Source organism: Euwallacea fornicatus, chromosome 35 (assembly GCF_040115645.1).
Source record: "Euwallacea fornicatus isolate EFF26 chromosome 35, ASM4011564v1, whole genome shotgun sequence".
In the NCBI taxonomy this organism is placed as follows: Eukaryota; Metazoa; Arthropoda; class Insecta; order Coleoptera; family Curculionidae; genus Euwallacea; species Euwallacea fornicatus.
The window spans coordinates 1,771,140-1,788,874 of NC_089575.1; the positions used below are offsets into that span (position 1 = coordinate 1,771,140).

Below are 17,735 nucleotides of genomic sequence, written 5' to 3' on the forward strand. Positions count from 1 at the left end.
AACTAAAAATCAGACGGAAGGTACTAACTTTCGGCTAAGCCTAATTGTCAAAAAATTTAGAAGACAATAGGACAGATAGTCAAACTTAGTCCACTATCAATTTTGACGATGACGATAGTTTAACGCCCTGTATATCGAAAATTCAGCATTTACGGACTCGCATTGGCAGGAAAAAATCTCACTCTGACCTCACCAATACCCTCCCAAAATCTTTTGTGCTGAGTTTCGAAACACTCTGTATAAACTAACTTAGCCTAACGAAGTAGAGAAAAATCTGATAAGCTTATTGCTTCAAGTAATTCTTTTTCATCGAAGAGAACTGTGTTAAAACAAAGTATGCTTAGGAGACAACTGCTTTTGGCTTAAGTCTTAACAGAGCGAATTCCTAAAATGTCGATATCGACGCACAGATTTTGGAGGTTGTTGCAGCGCAGCACAATTTGGTGAAGCCAAGCGGGTCATCGGCTCTTTTTCGCTTTTTCTGAGTTCGGGCTCATATTCCAAGTGATTTTTCTTGATTTAAATGGAGATTTGCTCAAAAAGGACGAATGCGGCCTCGTTTGGCGTACCTCAAATGGTACAAACGCGGCAACGTTGTTGAACTACCGACCGAGGAAATGTTTGGTAGTGGTACGTGTGGCGGCCCCGGCGCCTTCTAACAAACCCAAATGGCCCGTAAATGGTCTGAACCATCCGGCGGCCCTGGGCGTCCAAATCGACACTTTTTGCTCATCTCATTCGGCGACGCGCTTATACCTATTACACGTATATTTGATTCGATTTTTATTTATTTCTCTGCTTTCATCGGCCACCTTAAAACACACTAGAACTCAAATACGACGAACACTCGGTTACGATAACGTACGTGTTTTCTGGAACTTGGGCTATACACGGTAGCTCGGACACACTACTCAGAGCTCATACACAGCAGCGTCGGGGGATACTGCCGTGAGCGAGCCGCTGGACATTTGAGCGAATGATCCAAAAACCGGCACGTTTCCGATTTTGAGGAAATTAACTTGAATGAATATGACGTGACTGATGAACACGTGGACGTTGCCCAATTTCCTAATTATATAAACATCGTTCGGATAGCTGCCGGCGATCAATGTGAAAACGGTTCGAGTGATCAAATTGGCAGAAATCATGGAGTTTTAATGCCCCACGGAATACACGCTGCGTACGAAAGGTCCGGCGACCCTAAAATATCTCGAAACATGTGCGATTTGTTAAAAAAAACGCCTAAAATAAAAATTGAAGAAGTACAAAAATTTCACGGAAATTTCATTCAGCGAACCGAAGTTATTCTTCTCTTATGGAATGCGGTGCGGTTCGGCAGCTATTGTAGAAGCAAAGAAAAAAGGCAAAAAACTGGAAATTGTTCTCGTATAAACGAAAGAATTTGCATGGAAGGAAGCGCTCAACGTGTGCAGCCTGAACTGCTCGACGATGAATTAAATTATAGAAGAATTCCGTAATAACACGTTCCAGCATTTCAACAGTAATGAGACAGCGTTCATCAGTAATTCTTCATTCATTTAAATCGGTCGGTTCGGTGACGTGCATCTTACTTTTCGAATGGCCCCATACAAAATAGTCAAGGGACGTCAAATCCGGCGATTTAGGGGGCCATTTTATTTCACCTCCGCGTCCTAACCGAGCTGCACGATAAGCAAGTTGACGATTAGATAGATTAGACGAACAAAGCGAAGCCATTATCATCCTTATTAATAACACTTCGGATGGCCTTCCCGATTATCAGATTTGTCGCATCTGCACATTTTGAGCACTTAACACAACGAAAATAAGTTCATTAGGTTTTCTTCGTGTCTGCAATCGCTGCTGCGCCGCCGTAATCCATCGGGGGATGTGTTACATGGAGTGCGTTCAGAACGCGAAGGTGGATCAGAAAATGTCATGTAAAGTTCGCCATTCCATGAGGAAAAACATAACTTCAGTTCGCTGTTACTCTGTAACGCCCCCAATTTTAAGGCATTTTTTAGTAAATTGGGTAGTTTTAGAGATATTTCAGGATTTCTAGACTTTCCACATACAGTCTAAAATACGTATAATACTGGGTGTCACAAAAAAGTAGGCCAATCTGCCAACCACAGATTCTCTGAGGAAAAATAACGGGACTGAGGGTCAAGATACATTTTGCCTCCTGAACGTGCTTAGTGCTACGCCAATGGCTTCCAATCAAGGTTCATTTAAAACACTATCATTCTTCACATTTTTTTTTTCCTTTTAAAAAACTTTGATAGTGTTCTTCCCTTGGTAGAAAAATTCAATTTAATGCTCGTCTGCTTGTAAAAAAAACTTATGAAAGTATTAGAAAGATGTTGGATTGCAAATGATGAAATTGATAAAACTCGATTTGCATTTAAGCGAATTATTTTTATTATAAAAATTCATTCCACCTTGGTTTAATCCTTTTAAAATTTAACAACAAATACTGTTCAACACGCACGTTAAACAGTAAATTAAAATAAATAAATAAAACAACTTTTTTACAATCAGCTAAGCATTAATTTCGACTTTTTTCTCAGATAAACTATGTGAAAATTTTGTAAGGGGCAAAAAATTGTGATAAATGAACGGTGTTGTAAATAAACCTTGCTTGGAAGTCATTGGCGTGGAACCAAACTAATTCGGGGGGGACAAAACGTATCTAAACTCTTATTTTTATTAACTGTCAATTAATATTAGATTCTTGTTTTTTTGCAATATAAGACTTCTTAAGCTAAATATGTGTTTTTTTTAATTGATGAATTGGTGCCAATGTGCCAATCGGATTGCCACCTGGGTAATTAAATACTAACAATTTAAACGTGTAATCTGCACAAACTCTTGTAGATCGCCTGACTTAACTCCTCTTCAAGTTATAGGATTTTTAACCAAATAAGGGAGCGTTGTTAAGAGTGAATTTGTCTATACAGAATACCTATAAGCACGAGGAAATTTTAATAAACCCATATTAAAGTATTCAGTAACGAGGCAGCCATTTATCAATTGGTGAGTTGCAGTTGTGTTAATATGTTGAACTCAGAAGACGTAAGAATAACATCTTCATTTAGTAATCACTATGGGTAATACACTTACCAACGTTTTAGTTCGTATTGAATTTTATTAATATTTCGATGAATTTAATGATTTATAGTAATAGAAAAACAAATATTTTAGCCTCATTCTTGTTAATTACAACTCGTATAATTATTTACCCGGGCGCTGCCCGTTAATGCATTTTTTCTCTATTCATTGCTGACTGTTACGTCATTATCGTTGCATTTTCCTTCAATTCACGTTGCTCGAGTGACGACACAAAAAGATTTTAAACAAAAACTGCTTGATTCTACAGGGTGTTCCGCGAAGAGAGGAAAATACTTTAGCAGACAATTATACAGCACGTTTCCTGCAAAAAGGATTTTCTAAAATTCCAGTGGTGTTCCTTACAGATTGGAATGCGTCAATGAGACGTTGGTGGAGAACTTGGATCGAACGCACTAACCCTGCCTCGCAAACTGAATTATTTAGATATCGCCCTAAAAAAACTCCAATGAGGTACAATTCGGGACATGTGGGGCCAAGTTGGAGGGCCTGCTGTACCAATGTAACGACTTGGAAACGACAAATTTCAATATGGCGCACTGTCGTTGGAAAATGAGTGGCGCCACCGTCGTGCATAAAACACATTTATCGACAAACTTTTAAAGGCACACGGTCCAATAAACCAGGAAAATCAGTTTGTAAAAAGTCTAGGTACGTGTCGCCATTTAAAGTTCGTGGAAAAAAGGAAGAATCAGTCTATCTCCAACAAATTACTGCCCATACGTCTAGACCGAACTGTTCCTGATGGCGGAATTGGCTTGTCCAGGGTCCAAACGTATGCGATGCGGTAATTCGCCATGTTGTCAAGCGTAAAGTAAACTTTGTCGGGTTTCTTAGTTTCTTGAACAAGGTTAATACCACATAACAGCCTAACTGATAGCTGGTCTCGACGAATTAAACAGTCCTTCCCCAAATTGTACTTTTTGCAGTTGCAACCGCCATTAATTCATATTTTACGTTATTAGACATATTTAGTTTGTAATTTGTTGAGATGATCAAGTTTTCGTTTTAACCTCCCATAATTTTTTAATAGCGCAACTTCAGGCTTAAAAGTGCACAAACTTGGACGTGTATTAAGGGTAGAAGAATTATAACATAACTTTACTTACATTATACATACTGTTGCACTAATAAACTAAAGAACAACCACTAACCACTACTAACCACTAAAACTTTTTGGAAGCTCGCTAAGACTAACTTAATTTCTGAAAAAAAAAAGAAAATCGGACGCCAATTTCCGGTCCGAGGGAATATATTAGTTCCAACTAGTTTTCTCACAGGTGTTTTTTATTTGATCACCCGTTACCAGTGTGCTGTCTCAATAAAAATGCTTTGTGTTAAAAAGAGACAAAAACTGTTCGGGCGAAGAATTTGCAAATCCATTTCACATTTGCAAGTAACGCCATCTTGGCCGACATGCAAAACGGATCTAAACAAAAATTCAGTAGTTTCCGCAGTTGTGCTGTTGGGTCGTCTTGTCTCGTCCTCTTTCCGCTTCTTTTGTGGAACCTTTCGTCTTGGCTCTTCGAGTTTTTAATAGCAAACAAGGTTTTCGGTAAGTACGAATTATTAATACATTTTATTTAGATTTTAAACCAAATTAATACCATCTATTAGGGATCAGCGTTCAAACGTTACCCCCATAACGCCGCAATATAATATTTATGGTTATTTGTCAATACCTCCTTTCCACCCTTCTAAGCTTCTAAAGTATTTTCCGAACCCCCTTCAAAATTGAGCCACATTATGTAAAAAAGAAAACGTTAGGACTGTTACTAATTTTGAGTGTATCATTTTTCTTCTTTTCCATTACAGAAATGGCTTCAAAAAAAAATAAATGCAAGAATATATACCATACTGATGAATTCTTCCTCCCAGAACACCACCAAGTGGTTAGAATTTTACGCAATAAAGGAAACTATGTTTACCAGGCTCAGGCTTCACATGGCTGCACATTCCTTGTATCTACATCTCCAAAATTTAGAAGATCACTGTGGATCAAAACTGGAAGCTACGTTTTGGTCCAGCCTATTAAGAACCACAACCAAGCCAAAGGAGAAATTGTGCAGATTTGCACCCCAAAACTCATAAGACATTTGATGCATGCTAATCTATGGCCAAAGGAGTTTGAGGTGGCTGGCTACAGAAAATCTCGTGTGCCAAAGACCAAAAATGATTATATATGTATAAATACCAACAATCCAAAAGATGAATCTGGTAGTTTTGATGACAGTGGTTTTGATATTTCATTTGGCAGTGAATTTGATAATTCAGATGAGAGTGAATCAGATAGTATGGAGATGGTAAATCTGATAGTTCAGATGGTGGTGACTCTGATGATTCAGATGGCAGTGACTCAGATAGTTCAGATGAAAATGAATCTAATGGTTCAGGTTGTGTTGAATCTGATAGTACAGATGGCATTGAATCTGATATTTCAAATTAAAGTGTCAGTTTAGATAAAAATAACACTGAAAGCCCTGCTCTGCCCCAACAAGAAGGTATATTTATTATGAATGGGATTTGTTTAAATTATATAGCAATAGATAGATAAAAATGATCAATGCTTATTAACTATGTTTATATTGCCATAATAATAAAAACTTAACACAGCAAAATTATAAGGATAAATTCCTATCTGACTTTTCTTTATACTATTATGTGAAGTGACTAATGGCTTAAAATGTTAACCTGCTAAGGCCATTTTGACCGATTCTAGATGTGAAGTGGAAAAACCATACTTTCACAGCATAGGATAAAAATAAATAGTTGACAAAAATATTTTAACACTTTAATTTATCCAATTTATTATGCAATTGAAGGTAATTTTTTTTGTTTAAACTGCTAACACATTTTTACACAAACAATTACAATTACAAAAATGAACAAGGCAGGTTAACATTAGACTGACAATGTACTACTCTGCATTACTTATCATTTTCAAAATCTGCAGGATTTTTCCTCATCATATGGAGATGTTCCTTTTCAACTTGGTCATATACAATGTAGGAAAGACCTAATGCTATAAAGAAAAACTCGTGCAAATTTTCACATAAGTGAACTGAGGCTTTCTAAGAGTCTCTACTTACGAGGAACCACATAGGGTATATTTGACAATATCCTTGACACAGTATTGCCAAAACCAGGCACAAGAGCCCCACCGAAAGCTCTCAATTCGAACGGGGAAAGCCTATAAGTAATGATGCCGCGGTATTTCCAAAGTCCACCAAATCCGTGACCCATTGCGATTAGCTCTGGAAATGGGAAAAGCTTACATAACGTATCGTTATTACGATTGGAAAAATAAAATTTGTGACAAATGTACGGTATAGAGAGTTGAAGGACTTAGGGATAGGGGCATAAGAGTAATGTTTTTTACTTACAATTTTGTGCTTAATTTAATTTAAAAAGTAATAACTCCCAAAAAAAACTAGATGTTCATTGAAATATTAGGGGTTTTCGGAAAGACAAATCTAGTTCGGATTCATTCCTGTCAATTGATTCTAAAGTAATTGGTTGACTGGCTGTCGTGGAAATTAATTCGATATCTACGAGAACAGCAAGGTATCAACAAAGTGTAGACTAACGTTTCGAAAAGGCCTATTGATATGACAAGTTGATCATTCAACATCACAGCTAAATCAACATATTTTTTAGCTGTTTAGGTTAGTTGATAGTGTGGTTTATTTTTTCAAACGTTTATTGTACTGTTCAGTGTTATTCTTCAAATTTTCTGGGTCAACGAAAACTTTCGGTAAGTACGAATTATTAGTACATATTTTTAAGTTATAAACCAAACAAATGCTATTTATTAGATCATCACGTTCATACGTTTTCTCCATAACATTGCATTGCAACATATATGGCTATATTTCAATACTCTATTTTTGCCAAAAGCGCTCTATTTCAATCGATCAACTGGCGAATAGCCAAAAGGCTCTATAACAAAATTTATCCAAAATCTACACGTAAAATATTTATACCAAATTCTGATAAAAAACCAGTATGCCTTAAACCTAAACGTCCAAAGACGCACCCTCCTAGATTCAATGAACTCGGCATTCAGATGCTGTCAAAACCACTATATGATCAAATATTTCCTGATTCTCATAAGGAGCCTACAATCACAAGAGAATTAATTGAATTAAGCCAATCTGAACTATTAAAACATAACATGAAGAGGGAAGACATAGAAATGCAACGTGAAGTTGATTTTAACCTGCCCCCTCTAAAAGGTGCAAATATTGAAGATCATTTTTTGAATATTGGCAATGAGCAAATTCAGTGTTATAAAGATTTACTTTCCGAGCTTTTAAAGCATATTCCTGATCCCCCCCAAAATTGGTTGATGCAGCAAGGCTGGATTCGTTATGAGCCTGGACAATTGCCGCAGAAAGTTGACTATCCCCTTGAAGATGCCTTAGTTTTTGACGTAGAAACTTGTGTAAGGGTGGGCAAGGCCCCTACATTAGCCACAGCAGTGTCAAATAAAGCTTGGTATGGTTGGATTAGCACCACCCTAATTGATGGGACATTCATTCCAAATACAACTCATCAGTACCACTTAGACACATTAGTGCCTTTAGAGAGTATGGCTGAAGATTGTGGACAAAATTTAAGCGAACACCAACTTAAGCCAAAAATCATTGTAGGGCACAATGTGTCTTTTGATAGAGCTCGGATTAAAGAGCAATATTGGATTAATAAAACTAAGACGCGTTTTGTTGATACCATGAGCTTACATGTTTGTATTAGTGGCTTAACCAGCTATCAGAGAGCCATTATGAAATCTTCAAAAGTCATCGAGGAGGATGAAGTATGGAAAGACAACAGTTCTTTAAATAATTTAGTAGATGTGTATAACCTTTACTGTGGGGGCAAACTAAGCAAGGAAACAAGAAACCTTTTCTTAGAGGGTTCATTATCAGAGATTAAAGAACATTTTCAAGAAGTTATGAACTATTGTTGTGGGGATGTCATTGCCACTTACGATGTCCTGAAAGTGCAATACCCGCTATTTCTTGAACGATTTCCACATCCGGTAACATTTGCAGGAATGCTCGAACTGGGCACTGCATACTTGCCGCTAAATGAAAACTGGAATCGTTATATTACGGATTCAGAACAATCATTTGAAGATTTAGAGAAGGAGGGCAAGATCATTTTGGCTCGAAGGGCTGATGAGGCATGTCAGCTAATGCATCATGAGAAATATAAAGAGGATTTGTGGTTTTGGGATGAGGATTGGGGGGTTAAACAATTAAAGTTAAAAAAGGTTGTTGCTAAGGGTAAAAAATTTGAAGAATTGAAGCAGAAAAAAGAAGATGAAGAAGTTGATGAGCTTGAACAGAAATTTAGAGATTTGTGGAAGACTGGAGAGCAGTTACCGAAAAATCGGACCTTGTTGCCAGGATATCCAAACTGGTAAGTACACCACGGGGGGCAGATCGCTGAGGTATTTTGATGTATAGTGCGTTACAAATTTGAGGCAATTGATATCTTGGAAAGTGTGAAAGATACAATGTTAGTTAAAATATGGCAAAGTTGCACAATGAGCCGGATTTTTCCGGATATCTCCAAAACCACTTGGGATTTTGTAATTCTCAAAAAGGTGTTTTGTGATGAAAGGACCCATTGCTCATTTTTACTACAATTTAACTAACCTAATGTCTCGTTTGATTTCTGTGGTCTCAATGATCACCCTTGTATTTAGGACGACCTGTATATACTAAAAATATTTATAAAAGTAACTGAATTCACACTATTTATTAGATATTTCGAAGTATTTCTGAAGTATATTTCTTTGGAAAAATTCATCAGCTATCTATCCCTCAGTGCCCCTTTAAAGATCTGGGCCAAAGTTTATTAACTCACACGTAGGTATAGAAAACTGTGCACTAAACCAGGCTCCACGCTAGACTGGGTTCCAGGACCGCACCTAATAAGTACGTCAATGAAGATTTCTCCTAAATTATTGTCACTTACTTGGGAAGGATATCCTTTGCATCACATAAAGAACAAAGGCTGGGGGTTTCTAGTTCCTTTCTCCCATGATCTGGATATAAGCACTCAACTGCCATTACAAAAACTGTTGGAAAAATGTCCTTTGCTAACCCAAAAACCGGACAGTGTTGATGGAAGCGAGGCAATGGCGATTATTGCTAAATCCGTTGATGAGCATTTGTGCAAAAAGGAATATTATTCTCATTTAAAGAAAGATAAAACTGGAGGATTGTACAGAGGTAAAGCTCAATGAGAGTTCTAGTACAGATTATCACTAATGGATATCTATGTTATTGTAATGCTGGATAATGCTGCGTACTTACATTCTCATGGTCAAATATCCTGCTAAACTCAATATATAACAAGAGATCCATTGGTCCTACAGCTGAACATCCTCTATCCTCTAATTTTAGGAACTGGCATTTGGTGCAATGAAGAAGTAGATGGATGCTGCTGGTTTTTCAAACTTCCTCATAAAGATGGGGCTGCATATAACGTTGGAAATCCTTTAGCTAAGGACTTTCTAAACAAATTTTCTGAGAATGTTTTGGCAGGCGATTCTAAGAGCGCCGAAGAAGTGCTCACTCTAGCCCGAAAGGTCTCTTATTGGCGAAATAATAGATCCAGAATTTTAGAGCAAATGGTTGTCTGGTTGCCTGAAGAACACTTACCACAGACAGTGAAAAAATCAGGTTTGTCCTGATGACACTTCTTAAAAAGAATTGTAAAAGTTAAAGTAATAATTTTACGAATAAGGAATGATTTTGGGTGCCATTGTGCCTCAAGTTGTGGTGTGTGGAACTTTGACTCGCAGGGCAATGGAACCTACTTGGATGACTGCGTCTAATGCCCATTTGGAACGAATAGGTAGCGAATTAAAAGCCATGATTCAAGCACCTCCAGGGTATAATATAGTGGGAGCTGATGTTGATTCACAGGAATTATGGATCGCGAGCGTTTTAGGTTTGTTCGGAAAACATTTTTTGAGTATGCATTGAAGACTTCATTCCTTAGGTGATGCCCATAGGGCAAAAATGCATGGCGGTACCCCCCTGGGTTGGATGACCTTATCAGGAACCAAAGCCAAAAAAACAGACATGCATAGTGTAACGGCACAAGCAGTAGGCATTTCTAGAGATCATGCCAAAGTGATTAATTACGCCCGAATATACGGAGCAGGGCAACAGTTTGCTGAGCGCCTTTTGAGACAGTTCAATCCTTCCATGAGTGAGTCTGATGCTAAAAGCAAAGCTCAAAAAATGTTTGCTTTAACTAAAGGTAGAAAACTCTATATATTGAGGCCTGAGTACCTTATGGAGTTTGAGGACAAGCCTTATGGCAAGTGGCAGGCTCTCCAGATGGCGAAGGCCTGGGGAAAATCTGTGGATCAAGTATTTTGTGACTCAAAATGGGTTGGAGGGACCGAATCTGCAATGTTTAATCGTTTAGAAGAAATTGCAAACGGTCCAGAGCCTCGTACTCCGTTTTTGGGAGGCAGACTCACTCGGGCTTTAGAATGTAGATCCCCCAACGAAGACAGATTCATGACTACAAGAGTCAACTGGGTGGTACAATCTGGAGCTGTTGATTTCTTACATCTACTGCTGACTTGTATGAAATGGATAATGGGAGATAAAGTACGATTTTGTATAAGTTTTCATGACGAAGTCCGCTATATTGTCCCTGAAAAATACAAGTACTCTGCAGCCTTAGCTTTGCATGTGGCAAATTTGCTGACAAGGAGTTTTTGCTGCCATCGATTGGGCATTTATGACTTACCACAGTCAGTGGCGTTTTTTTCTAGTGTGGAAATTGATTCAGTTTTGAGAAAGGAGTGCAATGATGACTGTCAAACTCCTAGCAATCCTCACGGTTTGGAAAAGGGGTATGGCATTAAGTATGGGGAGAGTTTGGATATATACCAAACCATTGAGAAAGCTCAAGGAAAAGATAGTTGTTGGTTTGAGGGTGATGCATCAAAGGAAGCTCACAGAAGGTGAATACTATAACACCGTTTTATCTTGAAATTATTTGTAATTAATACCAGTCCTCATATAGAATATACAGTAATGACTTATAAACAGACTTATTATGTTTGGCTACCACTGTACGCGCAAACTGTGGGAAATGAAGGTATATGGAAATAAAGAGTTTTTTCATATAACCTTTAAGTCTATAACAATTCAATTCCCTAATAACCGTAAAAAAAATATTTGAAACGCTGCAATAATCAGTTTTATGCCTATAAACAATCAAATGTGTATAGCCTAAATAGCAAATGCATTTGCAAGTTTCGGTAGATATCTAATAGTATTTGATTTTGTCAAAGTGATAAAAACTGTTTAAAAAAAGAAATGAATTCGCCATTTGTTCAAGAAATACAATTTGTTTTGACTTTGAGCACACATTAACGTAATATTTGAATAAAAACTCATAAGCTCTCTAGCCGAACAATACTAATTGATACGCTGTATAGGCATATTTCTAAAGTGCACTCGATATAAATTTAGTAAAATATGACTGCATATTTGAAAAAGCTGTTGAGCCAGATTATAGGAAATTCATAAATACCTGAAATAATTATGAAAAGCCAAGAAATTAACAATTCCTTTTAACACAATAAATAATTCGACATTAGAAAGATTACTACAAGGATTTGCTTCTGAAAACTGCAATATAGTAATAATAGAGAATTTCGTGGAAAATATTCGTTTGAATACCAATAAAGGATTATAGACAAGGAGGAGCAAAAGATTGTTGCAATGTATTGTTTGAGATAAAGCAATAAATAAATAGCATATCTTGCGTTATGTGTTGTAAAAGTTAGCGCCGTTATTAATTATGGTTCTTTAATTCTTCTTTTCTATTACAGAAATGACGGAAAATAAATGGCGCATATCAGATATGTCGAGAATAAAAAAATATAAGCACATATGCCGTAACGAAGAATTTTCCCTCCCAGGAGAACACCATCAAGTAGTTAGAATCTTAGACAATAAGGGAAACAATCTTCATCAGGCTGAGACTCCAGATGGTTGTACATTCCTTGTGTTTCTACCCCCAAAATTCAGGAGATTGATGTGGATCCGAACGGGAAGCTATGTTTTGGTCGAGCGTATTGAGAACGACGACAAAGTCAAAGCAGAAATCACGAAGATTTGCTCTCCAGAATTTATAAAGTATCTGATGGAGCATAATGCATGGCCAAATGAGTTTGAGGTCGCTGGCTGCAAAAATTCCACTTTGTCGAAGACTGAAGATGCATATATGTTTGTCAATACCAATTACCCAGAAGATAGTCAATCAGATAGTTCAGGAGAGAGCGAATCTGATAGTTCGGATGAAAGTGACACTGAGAACTCTGATGGGCAAGAGTACGCCATAAATGAGGATTCTGAGAGTGACAGCAAAACAGAGGCTAAACCAACCTAAGTGTGAGGTTTTGGTTTGGAACTTGCATGTATATGTATATATATATATAATTTGTATAAATGGGGCTTGAATTGTTCCTACTGAATGCTTATTAAATATGTTTATATTTTTATAATGGTAAAGATTAAATAAAGCCAAATCGTACGTTTGAATTAACATGTAAATAAAATATGAAGCAGCTCATAACAGGTTTAAAACGTTAACCTTAAGTCCGTTTTGTCTGCTTTTAGAGGTTTGGTGGAAGAACATAAAAATACATAAGGTGCATTTAATGAAATCCTTGTCAACGTTGGTAATAACAAAAAAGCCTCCCTATTGCTAAAATCCATTATATCCACGACCCACTCATTGCGATCAATTCTAAGAAAGTTAATGTTTTATGTAACGTGGCATTATTTCAATTGGCAAAAGTGGAGTTTTTGACTATAAAATCTAAATATAAGAAAAAAGAAGGCAAATTCTGTAATAAATAGAAAAATTCTAAGAAATGTTAATAAGATTATGAATAAAGTTAACTGAAACATTAAAGGTTAGGGTAAATATGCATCGGTTCCAGATTGATCCCGGTCAGCTGATTTTCAACCAATTGGATTTGTTAGCTATTATCGGAGATCAATTCGATTGGTTAAAAGCAAACTGCTAGTGATTAAACCGACTTAGGCCGGCATTTCCCGTAAGACTGAGATGACAAGTTGACATTCAAGGGTCATGCTCAGACTATGTTTCTCTTTCAAAAACCTTTTAAGTTAAAAAAAGACAACACATTAATTTTAACAGACATTAATGGCAATTAGAAAATATGTATCTTTTTTTGATTACCTCAAAAATTAAATACAACAGTTTGAAATAAAATAGATTTAATTCACTGGGTTTACACACCTTTTTTTGCTGTATAACGGTAAGAAAATCATTTCTACAATTAATTTTACATTGTGTGACCTTCCCGTTTAATCAATTTCAGATGGAACCCATGACTTTGGGCAGTGCCCCTTCCAGCCCCCAAACTCCGGGAATCAACCCCAACTTTTTACCCGGTTTTCTGATCGGAGACATCCCCCCATCAACCCCCTACAATCCGACAGTGTCCCCAGGCCGTAACAAGACCCCTGTCGGTTTTCGATCCAGCTCAAGTATCAACGAAAGCCGGAGCTTGCGGCAGAAACTTTTCAACCAGTCTGGTAGCAGCGAATCACCTGCTCCAGCAACTTCACCCTTTGTCCCAATTGGCGAGAAAGCTGGTCCTCCAAAGACTAGTTTGTTTGATACTCTGGACTCCTCCAAAAAAATGACGACAACTCCAGTTTTGAGTAGCACTGTTGCATACCCAAATGAAGTAGGATTGTTTACTGAGAATTTTTCAAGGATTCATCCTGAGGAAGGTTTTATTCCCTCTAGGAGTTTTAACAGTTCCTCAAGGCTGGAGCAAGTAGATACCAATTGGATTACGGTATTTGGTTTTCCTCCAAGTTGTTTAAACTCAGTTGTGTCACAACTATCGAACTGTGGAGTTATAACAGACAGGCTCATCCCACCACAAGGTAACTGGATTCATGTGAAATTCAATAACTTCTCTGAAGTAAACAGAGCATTATCTCTCCATGGGAAATGCATAAATAACAATATTATGATTGGAATACAACTGTATTACCCCAAAGAGAATAAGGAAAACAGCAATACAATTGCAACATCAATTAGGGGAAGATCCTTGAGACACTCATTCATATCTCCACATACTTCAAATACAGTGCTTCCTATTCAGAATGTTCCTCAGAAGTCAACTGGCATTGTCAGTAAAGCCATGGAGTATGTATTCGGTTGGTAGTTTAAGTTTAAGTCATGATAATGATAAGAGTTTTTAAACAAATATTTAAAAGATAAAGATTTGTGTTATTGTTTAGGTAAAAGTTTCGTGATCCATTTACTCTTAAAAATCAGCCTTTCTAACATAATAACATATTCTTGTATGATTTACACTTTATTTTTTTTATGTAAAATTAGTACTCAAGATGTTCAAGATGTTTTTATTTGTTTTCAACCTGTGTTTCTTATCATATCTGTTTAAGAGAAAATCAGAGGATGTACCCTGGTGGACTTCCTGGGCTGTAGCAATCAAAATCATTCAGAAGAGTTGCATCCCTACTTTCAGCTGTAATAGATTACAGTTGCTGATTGGCTTCAGACTTTGCATATCCAACTTTTTAGGCAAGATATATAAGGGTGGATGGTATCTATGGAGGTCTCAATGCCAGGTCACAACTTCTAGAAATACAGGTGGATATTGAAAAGTTGTTTCCAATAATTGGGAATTAGTACTACTTAAATATGTTGCTCAATCAATAAGGGACCATTGGTCGATATAATAAATGGATGTCTTACAAGTGAATTATTTCCAAATGGTTGCAGGATTGCTCAAGTTCTTCTTTAAGTAAGGAAATTCTTCTGTATTGAACAATTACAGGTTCATATATGCATTGCCAGCATTTTTAAAGGTACTTGAAGGAGATATTTCTAATAGAATTTTAGGATTTCTTAAGAGACACAATACATTGGGTTCTAACCAATTATTGTTTCAAAGATATTGTATCTAAAAAGTCAACAGAAACAACTGTATTCCAAATTGTTCAGCATACAGGTATCACCAGTTCAAGCTTAAACATAGCTATTGTGTACATGGGAGAATGATCAAACACAGTTTAATATACGTTCGACAAAGACCGACGAAATAGGCTTAGTAAAGCTGGTGTGTTCACTTCAATGTTTAGATTATTTACGATTTCGCTGCTTTTGTGGCACTCCGTTCGATACTCGTAGTTGGATTGCAGGCTTGTACTTTGATGTATCAAAGGCATTTGATACCATGACTTATTATTTGCTGATACAGATGTTTGTTTCTCAGGTATTGAAGACTATGTGCTCACTTTTGATTAAGAATTATTGACAGGATTGAAGATTGATTTTATGTGTCTTGTGTATTAGTACATTACATTTTTCTGTCATATTATAAGCATGATATTAACAAGGATAAATTCTACAGTTTATGCTATTTCTGCTTTGATACGTCATAAGTGAACGCTAATCATACGTTTGTGACCCTATCCAACAATTCAATTGAGTGCTTGTTCGACTGAGACCATTAAAGTTGAAGCATGGTATTATTTAACTTTTAAAGCTTCCATGAGTGGTGTTCTACGTTAAAGGTAAAAATTTCCCATTACATATGCCCATGAATGAAAGATCATACAAGTTTTGTGCAATTATAAATTTTTGGAAACAAACTTGGTTTTCAGGCGTGGCTAGGAGTGCACTGTGGATATCACTCTCTTACACGCTAAAACGTCTGCCTGGTATCCGAATTGTCTTGACGCTAACAAGAAAGACATTTTAATGAATTTTTTTCAAATATATTACTGTAATGAACCACTCACAATATATAAGAAATAATTAGTAAACGCCCCTAAATTTAATTTCACTTCATTTCTAGTGCAACACTGCTAAGTTCCATTGTTTTGTCTAGTAAGTAAATAAATAAAAATTAGTGATTATCTGCAGTACACAAAATAGGAAAGTGAACCACCTATTTTCTACAAAAATCAAAAAAAGATAAGACGATTAGGTAAGATAAACAAAAATATTTTGTATATTGTACAATCTTAGTTTCTTGCAATTAATCTCCAATTGGATGAGTTTTAATTGTTTGGTAAGTAATCATTGAATGGAAAGTTCTGTCCATAGATAGCTCGTCTATAAATAGACATAACTGAACATCATTTAGGATCTGAAATAGCTGCACTGGCGAGATCAGTCATTTTTGGATACTTCACATTCTTTTTGCTAAGTTTTTCCTGGGCCCAAAGAATGAGTTTTAGTAAAGTAGATATTTTAGAAGTTGTAGTTTCTTGGTGTTCCATTTTTAATATAGCAGCATTTACCTCACTGGCAACCTAGTGAAATTTTCTTAACTTAGCCATATACGCATTTTACCATTTTGACATACCTTTTGCCTATGTGAAGGTGACAATAAATCCCCAAAGGGACTACTCAAGGGGTCTTCGAAAGCAAGAAGAGCTATTGTTCTTTCTAATTCTATGAGCACCGAATGGTCTCCTTCTCCTGCTTCACTAAGATGACTCTGTGCAAACGATAATGCCTCTTCTATTCTATTGTTCCTGATAAGTTCTATGAGATGCAGTTGCTACAAAGAAGTTTACACTTAACTTGTTAGTTTGATTTAAAATTATATTACCTGTAAATGAAAATATAAATATCTGTCATTGTCGAGCAGCTCTGCATGCAGCTGATTTATTAAAGTAGTAGCTTCCTCGATTCTTCCGTTCATAATCGCATCCCGAATACGCATTCGATCATCCAGAGAGTGTAGATTCACTGAAGGAGCAACTCCGGATTCCTGCTGAAATTTCTCTGCTGCTTCTTTGAAACCTTCTATAAAATATCTATCGTTTCATCGACCTCAATATTTTCGAAAAATTATAGAAAACGTACCTGTAACCAAGTAGTTCATTATTAATTTGTTCATATTACTGCGTCCTACGTCGTTATCTTCGAGCAGCTTAATCCAATCCTCCTTTGTTAGAATTTCGGGTTTCTCACCCATAATTTTCAAGGAAATGTTTGTTTTTTTACTTAGAATAATAAAAATTACCTTCGTGGCCTTGAAATAAAATCGACAGTTGATCAGTCAAAAAAAGGCGGTGACATTGACATTTGGTTGTAGGTCTATTTCGTTCACCTTCTCGAGCAAATTGAAGCATTTCTGGAATTTGTACTGGCTAATTTTTGGCTGCTCGTTTTAAGTTTTGAAAATACGGGAAGGAAACATTAATAATAACGCAAACCTATCGAAGATTTCAGCTAGCAATGAAGTTTCTCTCTAAAAATAACGTTTTATCTACATAGTGTACTTTGATTACTTGTTCGGTAGAGAATACATTTAGCAACACTTGTATATAACTAGTTGCTTTACTAACTGATCTCACACAACGATGTCCATCTCTTTGATTATTGAGCCGTTAATTATAAACGGCAATGGTGCACATGCTTGCATTATTGCGAAAATCGCAACGCCACTCAACGCTCTCTTATGAATTTACTAACGTGCTTCTCGTAAACATTTAACTTTTCTTTTCAGATAGGTGCGAAAACAACCGAAGCCAAGCATCACTGGCGAAGAATAA

The 17,735-nt window shown here is 36.5% G+C and overlaps 5 protein-coding genes across 5 annotated transcripts; 4 read left to right on the top strand and 1 right to left on the bottom strand.

The window, feature by feature from the left end:
* The first annotated feature begins 4,925 nt into the window (after nt 1-4,925).
* LOC136348795 (probable RNA-binding protein EIF1AD) lies at nt 4,926-5,567 on the top strand. The gene has a single exon (XM_066299934.1). It carries the CDS (start codon nt 4,926-4,928, stop codon nt 5,565-5,567), a length of 642 nt encoding a protein of 213 aa, XP_066156031.1.
* A 1,192-nt stretch (nt 5,568-6,759) lies between these two features.
* tam (DNA polymerase gamma, catalytic subunit tam) lies at nt 6,760-12,146 on the top strand. Its single transcript, XM_066299889.1, has 7 exons — nt 6,760-6,862; nt 6,924-8,532; nt 8,989-9,350; nt 9,525-9,803; nt 9,868-10,074; nt 10,126-11,107; nt 11,984-12,146. The coding sequence occupies exons 2-7, from the start codon at nt 6,971-6,973 to the stop codon at nt 11,997-11,999; spliced, it is 3,408 nt and encodes a 1,135-aa protein (XP_066155986.1). The 5' UTR covers nt 6,760-6,862; nt 6,924-6,970; the 3' UTR covers nt 12,000-12,146.
* On the top strand, nt 12,016-12,543 carry LOC136348796 (probable RNA-binding protein EIF1AD). The gene has a single exon (XM_066299935.1). The coding sequence runs from the start codon at nt 12,016-12,018 to the stop codon at nt 12,541-12,543; it is 528 nt and encodes a 175-aa protein (XP_066156032.1).
* A 744-nt stretch (nt 12,544-13,287) lies between these two features.
* On the top strand, nt 13,288-14,557 carry Nup35 (Nucleoporin 35kDa). The gene is made up of 2 exons (XM_066299909.1): nt 13,288-13,441; nt 13,505-14,557. The coding sequence occupies exon 2, from the start codon at nt 13,505-13,507 to the stop codon at nt 14,363-14,365; it is 861 nt and encodes a 286-aa protein (XP_066156006.1). The 5' UTR covers nt 13,288-13,441; the 3' UTR covers nt 14,366-14,557.
* Nucleotides 14,558-15,922: 1,365 nt separating this feature from the next.
* Nucleotides 15,923-17,224, bottom strand: Hou (GID complex subunit 8 homolog protein Houki). Its single transcript, XM_066299919.1, has 4 exons — nt 17,044-17,224; nt 16,787-16,983; nt 16,538-16,735; nt 15,923-16,484 (listed from the first exon to the last, which is right to left on the bottom strand). Exons 1-4 carry the CDS (start codon nt 17,153-17,155, stop codon nt 16,308-16,310), a joined length of 684 nt encoding a protein of 227 aa, XP_066156016.1. The 5' UTR covers nt 17,156-17,224; the 3' UTR covers nt 15,923-16,307.
* Between the last annotated feature and the right edge of the window lie 511 nt (nt 17,225-17,735).

Coding starts and splice junctions, on each gene's coding strand:
- LOC136348795 (XM_066299934.1), top strand. CDS start 4,926: ATGGCTTCAAAAAAAAATAAATGCAAGAATATATACCATACTGATGAA.
- tam (XM_066299889.1), top strand. CDS start 6,971: ATGGCTATATTTCAATACTCTATTTTTGCCAAAAGCGCTCTATTTCAA. Junction 9,351..9,524: donor AACTGGAGGATTGTACAGAG/GTAAAGCTCAAT, acceptor CTCTAATTTTAG/GAACTGGCATTTGGTGCAAT. Junction 10,075..10,125: donor ATGGATCGCGAGCGTTTTAG/GTTTGTTCGGAA, acceptor TTCATTCCTTAG/GTGATGCCCATAGGGCAAAA.
- LOC136348796 (XM_066299935.1), top strand. CDS start 12,016: ATGTCGAGAATAAAAAAATATAAGCACATATGCCGTAACGAAGAATTT.
- Nup35 (XM_066299909.1), top strand. CDS start 13,505: ATGGAACCCATGACTTTGGGCAGTGCCCCTTCCAGCCCCCAAACTCCG.
- Hou (XM_066299919.1), bottom strand. CDS start 17,155: ATGGGTGAGAAACCCGAAATTCTAACAAAGGAGGATTGGATTAAGCTG. Junction 16,984..17,043: donor AATGAACTACTTGGTTACAG/GTACGTTTTCTA, acceptor GATATTTTATAG/AAGGTTTCAAAGAAGCAGCA. Junction 16,485..16,537: donor CACCTTCACATAGGCAAAAG/GTATGTCAAAAT, acceptor AAATTTCACTAG/GTTGCCAGTGAGGTAAATGC.